Below are 10,314 nucleotides of genomic sequence, written 5' to 3'. Positions count from 1 at the left end.
TATCAATCAGCTGTGTGGTAGTGCACATCTTTTTAATCCCAGCACTTGGGAAGTGGGGACTGGTAGATCTTGAGACCAGCCAAGGCTACACACGGGGACAACCCGCCCTCTGAAAAAAAATAAAACAAACAAAACCCCACTTATTGCCTACTTCAGTTACCTTCTCTGAGGAACTATTGTGATGTCTTTTTGCCTTGGGATAGTTTCCTACTCTATTTTTGCTTTGAGTACTGGGTTTTCAGGAAATTTGCTTAGCTTGCACAAGTCACTAGACTAGGTTCAGCTACCAATAACACACACAGCTGCTTCTTTTTTCTAACTCATTGCATTCTGTCTTAGTGTGTTACTGCTATGAACAGACACCATGACCAAGGCTACTCTTAAGGCTAACATTTAGTTGGGGCTGGCTTACAGGTTCAGTGGTTCAGTCCATTATCATCAAGTCGGGAGCATGGCAGCATCCAGGCAGGCATGGTGCTGGAGGAGCTGAGTTTTTTTTTTTTTTTTTTTTAAGCTGAGAGTTCTATAGCTTGTTCTGAAGACTGCAAGCAGAATAGGCTTCTAGGCACCTAGGACAAGGATATATCCACATATCCACAGTGCCACACCTACTCCAATAAGGCCACACCTCCTAATAGTACCACTCCCTGTGCTACATATGTCTAACCCATTACACTGTGAAAACTGTTGTCCAGTAGAACTTTTTTGTAAATAAATATTAAGTATTAATAATAGTCTTCAGCACCATTGTTTAATTTGTTGGCCACATGTGGCTCATGGCAGCTATATGGGAACTAGTAAGGCGTTCATACCAGTATAAAATAAAAGTAACTAGGTGACTGTATTCCTAATTTAAACTTACAAGTTACTGTTTTATCTGCATATATATCAACTTTCAATTAGCACTTTTTGTCAAAAAGTCATAGAATATGATGTTTTGATATTTGTATAATGTTGATTGATGGTTCTGTCTACATAGTTATTTTTGTCGCCTTGGGTACCTTTCATTTTCTCTGGTTAGAGTTTTGACATTTACAATGTTTTAAATACACAATGCATTATTTACAGGTCTTCCTGTAACATCAATTTACTCTCTACTTTTCTGAGTACAGTGTTTTGGATTCTTCATATAAGTCAAGATTCTGTAGTATATGTATTTCTGTACAGGCGTAGCATGTTGTCTCCCAGGGTTACCTATGTTGTTGCATATTACCAACACTTGGTTCTTTCAGGCTGAACAATACTCCATTGAATATATGCCACCATTTCTTTTTCCATTCATTTGTGAATGAATTCCTGATTCCATGTCTTCTTTATTACAAATAATAAAGAGAAGTTCTCAGCATAATTACTTGAGTTCTTCTACTGGATGCCCAAATGTGGTAATATTGATATCTGTGATGATTTTACTTTTAGTTTATTGAGGGCCTTCTATGTATTTTCCATAGTGATTCTACTAATTTACATTCCTACCAGCAGTGTCGTACAAGAATTCCCTTCACTCCACATTATTGCCAACTTTTTGTACCCTTGCTCTTTCTGGTGATGCGCTGTTTTAACATATGAGGTGCTATATGATATTGTGCCTTAATGGCAAACCAGCTTTTGTATCCAATATGTATGTCTTAATTGTAGACCTTTGTTTTTCTTACCGGGTCAGCGATCTAGGGCGGCCTTGCAGAGGTACCTGTTCTACTGTAACCGCTATATGAACCACATGCAGAGCCTGCGCTTCGAGCATAAGCTGTATGCTCAGGTGAAGCAGAAGATGGAGGAGATGCAGCAGCACAACATGTCCTGGATCGAGGTGCAGTTCCTGAAGAAAGCAGTTGATGTCCTCTGCCAGTGTCGTGCCACACTCATGTACACTTATGTCTTCGCTTTCTACCTCAAAAAGAATAACCAGTCCATTATCTTTGAGGTAGGACTAGTTGCTAGACATGGGGAAAGGCTAACCCTTTTCACAGTATAGAGTTAAACCCTTTCTCTTTCTTTCTCTCTTTCTTTCTTTTTTCCTTCCTTCCTTCCTTCCTTCCTTCCTTCCTTCCTTCCTTCCTTCCTTCCTTTCTCTCTCTCTTTTTTTAAAAGTCCTTCTTAGAAAGATAAGATAAACTTCTTTGTTATACTTAACTGCATTCAAGTTTATGTGAGTCAGCTAGCTAGTTAACTGTACTGGTTCTGTAATCAGTCCTGGATTTTAATTTTGACTCAGCTCTGAAGACATGAAACAGGTTATTTAGGTTATTTCTCCTATTTCTTTCCTTTTCCACCTGGTAGTTTTCCTTCTTTTCTAGAGTTTTTCTTTGTTTGTTTTTGTCTTGGGTTTTTTGTTTTGTTTTTGTCTTTGTTGTTTTTTTCTTTTGAGACAGGAGTGTTTAGCTATATAGATCAGGCTGCCCTCAAACTTTATAGAGATCCCCTGTCCTAGCATCCAAAGTAGTGAGAATAAAGAAAGGCTTGTTCTACCACACCCAACTCATACATCAATTTTAAAGCATCTTTAAAAACCATTACTGCTAAAAGCCTCCTTTTCAAGCCATCATGTCACCTTTTACAAAGCTAATTACCGAATGTTAACTTTCAATATCGAGGCTAGTTTTGTCATTATTGAAAACTTCCAGTGTCCCAGGTGCTAAATAAGCAATTTATATGGATTGTGTCACTTAAGCCTTCTGATGGTACAAACCCCACTCTGATCTACAATAGAGAATAGCTGGGTTTGTGGATCATGACTAATTCCAGCGTTCAGGAAGCAGAGGTAGGCACATCTTTGTGAATTCAAAGCTAGCTAGCCTGGTTCTATGCCAGCTATAACTACATAGTGGGATCCTATCTCAAAAAATAAAAATAAAAAATAGACAAAAACAAAATATCAGCAAGGACAAAAAATAATCCATAGAACACTGATCTTGCATACAATGTGAAATAGAATTTATTCCGCTGACACTTGTTTTTAATCTCAGAACTCCAGAGGCAGGTGGATCTCTATCCATTTGAGGCCAGCAGGAGTTACACAGAATGTTCTATGCCAACCAGGATTAAACAGTAGATGATGTCTTTTTTAAAATATGGGGCTGGAAAGGTGGCTCCGCAGTTACGAACACTGACTGCTCTTCCAGAGGTCCTGAGTTCAGTTCCCAGCAACCACATGGTGGCTCACAACCATCTGTAATGAGATCTGATGCCGCCTTCTGGTGTGTCTGAAGAGAGCAACTGTGTACTTACATTCATAAATAAACCTTAAAAAATAAAAGTGCTCCCACTGCCTGGGGAAAAAAACTCTGTCTACAGCCTGATGTATGCATCAATAGAGTTGTTTTTCTATTCGTTTTTTATCTTAAAAGTTTTAATTTTTAGTTTGTTTTTAGAAGATTTTAAAGACTTTAAAATTGTCCTCAGTATTCTTCCAGAGGTAATGGTTGAATCTTTTCAAAATTGTTTTGGGATAGAAAAAAAAAATGGTTGTTACAGGTGAAAGCCACAAAGAGCTTTACTCGTTAAGCAGCTTACCAAAATGGCTATATCAGTGTTGAGAGTAAGTCTATACTCAGAAAATTAGCTAAGATGGATTATATTTTAGCTTGATTTTTAAAGCCAGAGTTTACTCAATATTCTTTTTCTTTCAGAATAATCAAGCAGATCTAGAAAATGCCACAGAGGTGCTTTCGGGCTACCTTGAACGAGATATTTCTCAAGATTCTCTGCAAGATATAAAGCAGAAAGTCCAAGATAAGTACAGGTGAGATTTTAATATCTGCTGGACAACATTCTCTGCTAGTTGTGAGGTTCTGTGTGGCTAGCTGCTGTGTCTCCTGGATTCCTTCTATCTGTGGTGCCAAGGTGTGCTGGGGGTGTGCCGATAAGAAAGGAAGAGGTAGCCGTCAGCATGAGGAACTGGATGTAGAGTGTTGGTTCTTAGACTCTTTCGTTAGCTTTTATCTCTTGGGAGAAACTTAACTGAGCCGGGGGTAAATAGCACTTCAGTTTTTGATTTTAAAAATATAAAAGCACCGGGCAGTGGTGGCGCATGCTTTAATCCCAGCACTTGGGAGGCAGAGGCAGGCGGATTTCTGAGTTCGAGGCCAGCCTGGTCTACAGAGTGAGTTCCAGGACAGCCAGGGCTACACAGAGAAACCTTGTCTCGAAAAAAAACAAACAAAAATACAAAAGCATGTTTGATTTCTCAATGAAAAGCTTTCTTCCAAAATGTTTTCCTCACATGCTGGTTATCTTTTTTAATTGATTTTTTGATAAATTTATGTATATGCATATATATAAGTGCATTGTATGGATATCCACAAAGCCTAGAAGAGGGTGTCACATTTCCTGGAGCTAGAATTAAAGGCAGGTGTGGGTGCTGGGAACTGAACTTGGATCCTCTGGAAAAACAAGGAATGTTCTAAACCACTGAAACACCACTTCACCTCCTGGTATCTTTTGTTTGGGTTTCTTATGTTTTTTTGTGACAGGTTTTCTCCGTGAAACCTTGGCTGTCCTCTGTAGACCAGGTTGTCCTTGAATTCACAGGGATTCACCCGCCTCTGCTTCCCAAGTGCTGAGATTAAAGGCATGTGCTACCACCGCCTGGCCCAAGGTATAAAGAAACTGGGAAGTTGGAAGGCCTAGAGATTAAATCCCAGTGTCTTCACTTCCTTTGGCTAACTGTAATTGTTGCATTGTATTTATAATGCTTGTACAGTTAACCAACACTATTTTTGAGATGGGAATAAAAGACCTATAAAATTAGCTCTAGAATTTATACAACTATGGGTTTGAATCATTGTTTTAAAGACATATTAGAACTTCTAACACTTAAAGACTCTAAAATTTATTTCTGGCACTGGGAATCTTGAGTTTTTTAAAAAAAAATCTTGGGCTAGAAGGATAGATCATTGGTAGAGTGTCTAGCATGCACATGGTTCTGGGTTTGGTTTTCAGCAGCCAAAGAATACAAAAAAGAGTCCTCAGAACAGGTAGAGGCAGTTTGATAAACCTTGTACATCTAAGTCTGATGTTTATAGCAATTAGCAGGTGCTTTCTTCAAAGCCTGGACAAACTCTAGGAGTAGTACTTTTAAAAATACATGTCTCTTTCATTTTCAGAGGCTGACAAGTTTTTTTTTCTCTTTGATTACAGATACTGTGAGAGTCGACGAAGGGTTTTGTTACAGCATGTGCATGAAGGCTATGAAAAGGATCTGTGGGAGTACATTGAGGACTGAGACTGGCCCTGCATAAAATGAACTCTGAAAACTTTACCATCTAGAGTGCTCATGCAATTAAAACAAACACAAACAAGGAGGCACTACGCCTGTTCTGACACCGCTGGTCTGTAGTACCAGAATTCTGTTTTGTTAACGGAAAGTTTAAGTAAATTATATTGTAATAAAAAAGGTAGATAAACCATTGTACAACAGTATTCTAGGCCGCCAACAAAGTGTGACAGACACACAAAAGCCCTCCAACTTTAACTTGTAACGTAGCTTCATTCTCAGAGCTGACTTTCTTTTTCTTTTTCCTGAGTGTAGTACAGTTAAAATTTCAAATCGCTCCTTGACACTGCTTTTCATGTCCAAACCAGCCATTTTGTTGTACTTTGGTACAGGACCTCTTCCCCTTCCTCCCCTGCACTTACACACCTCCACACACAGTCAGATTCACTTTCTCTCATACCCCGAGGTCATGAGTGAATGATGAGTATTAGCTACTTGTAAAGGAAATTCTTGGGAGGGAGAAGGGGCTAGGCAGCAAGAGGATTAAACAAACAAAAAACACAAAAACTTTGTATATGACTTTTAAAACAAGAGGACAACACAGTATTTTTCAAAATTGTATATAGTGCATATGCATGGATAAAGCAAGCGTGGCACGTGTTTGCATAATGTTTAATTACAAAAATATTTATTCTTTAAAAAGCTTCAAGATTATGTCTATTTGCTGTGCATTTTCTTTCAGTTGGCTTTATCTTTCTAGGGTTGGGTTGGGATAAAGGAGTTTGTTAGCCCCTCTGCAAGACCTAACTAGAGTGCTTTCCCTTTCCCGAGGTCAGTTTGCCCTTTGTGGTTTGGTTGTATCTTTTGTTGGCCATGGGTCTCATGCCTAGAATTCTCAGCTTCTGGATCTAGATCCAGGAAGTCAAGTTCTAAGCAAATGCCTCGGCCTGTTAAAGGGTTTAGTTGCTTCAATTCATGAACGATCGTATCCCAACCTACTCCTCTGTGGCCATGATGCCCCCATTTCAGCCTGTGTGCCCACGCCATGCGCACAGCGGTAGGCCTTCTATGCTCCCCATCACATCCGAAGAGGCATTTTAAAATTTCTTTTACTGTTTTATTTTTTCTGAATTGCTGCTTTGAGCCTTTTAAATTTTTAGTTATGGCTCGTCTCTCATCCCTTCTTTATGTTAGGGTGTTAAAACAATGTTTTCACTTTAAATATAAATAAATAGCCATTCACTTAGTCTGAGATTGTGAATTTAAATGGTGGATACTGAAATTACTTGTGTGTGTTGCGGTGGGTTCAGTTTGAAGGCAAACACCACTAGAACATGATACTCCATCCAGTACATTTGAGTAGGAATCACTGAGTCTGCTTCTTTTCTGTTGTCAGCATATAGGAGAATAATGCATTTTAGCTGTGATGTCCATTTTTATGAAATTTTTACTAAAAGCTATGTTAAAAGTAAAGGATGGTGGTGGTTTTATTAACTATATACTTGTTTAGGCCATTCTGCCTGTGGTATTTTTCAACAGGTCAGCATCCCTAAGACTGTCAGTTTTATATAAGAGTGCAGAGTGAACTAGGCAACTAGATCAAGAGGTAAAACTATTAAACGCCAGTTTTGGCTGAGGACCTCTTCGTCTTCCTTTAACTGTCTTGTGCCTAGGGAGTGTTTACCATTGTGAGGCAGCTGTGTCTGTTCTTGCATTGTACATCTTATTACTCCATTGGGAAGTAGGTTCACTTTCCTCTGGCTTTTTGCCTAAGTTAGGCTTTGCTGAATCACCCTACTTTTCCTTTTAGAAAGGTTGTTACATGAGATGTACTTGCAACTGTTCTTCTCCCAACAGAAATCAGTGAATGTTTGCTGAGTATATTATGCTGCTTCCTTAAACCACTTGTCGCTTCAGGATCAGCTTGTATCTTTTTTCTTCCCTTTCCTTGTCACCTCAGGTGGCAAATCTGAAGTCAAATGTCTGCTTTTCCATTTTCGCCATGCCCTGTCATTCTCCCATTATCCATTTGACTTTGTTTTAAATAATTGCATCAATCTTAAGACATTTATCAAAACCAACAAGATTTCAAAGAAAGCTCAAGTAAGTTCCTTTTCCTGGTGACTTTGAAAAGTAACCAGAATTGTCACGTATGTGGTCCCTTAAAATGCTTTGTGTATGTGGTGTTTAAAAAGAGTTAACTTCACAGTATCTAGGTCTGAGTGTCATAAGTTCTCTTCACTCCCTGCCCTGTAACAAGCGTCCAAAAAGAGTTTGTATCTCATAGTCTCCGTCCCCCACCATGGAGGGATAGTGTAGTTGGTGGCACTTTCTAGTCCCAGTGCTCACATGGGACCTGAGGATATTGCACTCAGAGTTTGTGTGGATCAAGGTAAACTGGCCCTTTTGCTACATCCAAGTTTTTAACAACCGTCTCCATATCTGACAGCATTTCCAGAATTTACCTGCTTTTGTCAGTAGCTAGCTTCAGTGCTCCCAGCTGGGACAAGCAAGCCATATTGTTAACAGCTTCCCTATTTGACCTACCTAAGTCTCTCAGAGGGCTCTACTTAAACATCAGGGTCTCCCTGTGTTGTTGAGATCAGTTACATTGTCAGTGCATGCTTCATTTGAGCAATTCATTGAGCAACAGGTGAATTTACAATAAAATTTTGATCCAAAGCTCAGGAGACATACCATAGTGGTAAATGGAGTAGCATATAACATTACCAGACTCTAAAATTCTTTGTAATTTGCTGCAACCCAGATTGTATATGTTTTATGTGTGTTCAAATAAATATATTAAAGACACACGTGTATACATACACACAAATAGATCCAAGACTGACTTGATTTGCAGCGGTTGAATCTGCAGTGTGATGTGTGGTTCACCTGTAAGTAGGACTTGAAATTTAGAACAAGAAGAGTAAAAGGCTTAATGTAACCAATTCTTTTAGCTATGTCCGGTATAGAGCACTTGGGGGATGGGATGGGGTGGGTTGGTGAGACAATCAGATCAATAAATTGATTAAATGCTCCTAACCCTGTAATTTTGTGCATAGAGCACCTTGTGCTGTGGAAATAACTGTTCTTAGATTTTCATTGTAACTGGACTGTTCAGGTTGCCCAGAGGGAAAGAACATTCCTAATTCTAATAAAATAAACTTTTATTTTGTTATTCCATTAGTTACTTATGGTTATTTTTATAGTTGAAAACAGATAATGTAGGTGGGTAGCTGCCACCTGTATCATGTGCCTTATTCACTGTTCCTATTTAATATAAACCGTCAGGATCTGGTTCAGGCTCTGTGTAGGGAACTGTGAATGAGACCGTCCCCAACATGTAATTTGGCTAATTGAGACTTTCAGAAGTCTTTCTGGTTTCTGCATCTTGAACATTGACTGTAGCTTGTTGTTTGTGTGGTGGCAGTGGTAAGCATTTAGATGCTCTGTACATCTTGGAATGTCAGTTTTTAAAAGATGAAATATTTAAAATATTCTCAGCCTCAAAAGGAGTCAGCTTTCACATAAAGCTGATCATCCCTGTTTATGGATATTAACATGGGACTATAATCAAACCAGACTTGAATTTTATCACATCTGTAGTCTGGTTTGTCACTTTCTAAAACAAGTGGAGTAAAAAATTGCTGTTTCACAGAAGAGGGAAATATGATTTAATAACTTGCCTAAAGTTTCACAACTTCTTCAATCTGGGACCAGAGTGATATCCAACTACCTCTGTACAGTTTTCTTATTCTGGTCTCAGAATGATGTAGCATCCAGAACCAGAAGAAAGTGGCTTTTTCCATACTTTGACAACAGTAATGCCTGGCAATGCTCCTTTGAATGTTACTGCTTCATCCACCAGCCTTCTTCCTGCTTCTCTGAGAAACCAGCCTTGAGTAGAAAAGTGCCCTTCCCTACTTGCAGACTGGGCATCTGGTCCCCATGTTCACATTTGAGGACATAGTCCCCACTGGCAGCCAGACCACAAGTTACACTTGAAAATAAATAGCTCAGTGTAATTCAATAGGGTATTTGCAGTTGTTGACCTTGTCCCCTTCCAGTGTAGAGAATTTGGACAGTCTACTGGGATTTGTTACAAGATTTCTTTTTATAGATGATAGTTGAAAATGCACAGAGCAGCTGCTGATCTTTTGAGTTCTTTTAAAGACAAGTTCTCAATGTAGGCCAGGTTGATCTAGAATTTATGTAGGATGGCCTTGAACTTCTGATCTTCCAGCTTCTACCTCTTAAGTGCTAGGATGACAAGCTTGTGCCACGAAGCCCAGCTTAGCGTGTAACCTTTAGATGTTAGCATTTATCCCTACAACTGAGAGTCTGGTAGGAGGTTTTTTGGTTTTGATTTAAAATGAATATCAGCACTATAGCCCAGGCTGACCTCCAATTTAGAGCTTTCCTCCTCCCTCTCTGCCTCCTATTTCCTGGGATTACAGGTGTGCACCTATCAGCTTGGGAGGTTTTGGTTTTGGTTTTGTTTTTTTTTTTTTTTAGATAACATAATGGGAAGACTGCGGCTCCTTCATAAATGAAAACTGCACTCTTTAAGTTTTTTTCATATATCTTTGAGGAAGTTGGTACATACTTTAAAAAAATGTACATCTGTTAGTTTTTCAAGTTGAATTAACCAACCTAGAAGCTCTCAATTGGAAGTCAATGTGACTAAGAATAAAGACAACTTTAGGATTTTCTTGGTGTATGTGTGTCGGTTCTTACTCCCACCCCCACCCCCTAGCTGCTACTACTGATCTTTCTCTAGGGGAAGTGATACTGCCTTCTTAAGAAAACCCATTTTTCAGCTGATACTGATTGGAGACATTGCAGTGGTTTTCACTGTAGTTGCCAGCTTACAAACCAGTCACTTTGATACTTAGCATCTCTAAAAATGAATCCATGTGGGATCCAGAGACATCAAACTCCAATGCATCTACAAGTCAGGTAAATAGGGATAGATTACTCCTATTAGCTGGATTCTAAGAAAATACTGTCAAATCACTAAAATGTTAAACTTTGACTTCATAGTGTGTCCATACTTGTCTGGTTTGATATATTCTATTAAGCTATGGCTTTTTTTTTTTTAA

The 10,314-nt window shown here is 38.9% G+C and overlaps 1 protein-coding gene across 1 annotated transcript in view; it reads left to right on the top strand.

Moving 5' to 3' along the window:
* Arih1 (ariadne RBR E3 ubiquitin protein ligase 1) overlaps positions 1–9,919 on the top strand; it is a 98,376-nt gene extending 88,457 nt beyond the window's left edge. The window contains exons 12-14 of the mRNA XM_028774452.1: positions 1,661–1,921; positions 3,627–3,739; positions 5,137–9,919. Of these exons, the coding sequence (XP_028630285.1) occupies positions 1,661–1,921; positions 3,627–3,739; positions 5,137–5,221 (459 nt within the window). The 3' untranslated portion in view covers positions 5,222–9,919. The remainder of the gene's footprint in view (positions 1–1,660; positions 1,922–3,626; positions 3,740–5,136) is intronic.
* The last annotated feature ends 395 nt before the right edge of the window (positions 9,920–10,314 follow it).

The sequence above is a fragment of the Grammomys surdaster genome, unplaced genomic scaffold (assembly GCF_004785775.1).
Source record: "Grammomys surdaster isolate TR1022 unplaced genomic scaffold, NIH_TR_1.0 241, whole genome shotgun sequence".
NCBI lineage: Eukaryota > Metazoa > Chordata > Mammalia > Rodentia > Muridae > Grammomys > Grammomys surdaster.
Note: the sequence above shows the minus strand (reverse complement) of the source record. Positions and strands in the feature narration are given on the sequence as shown.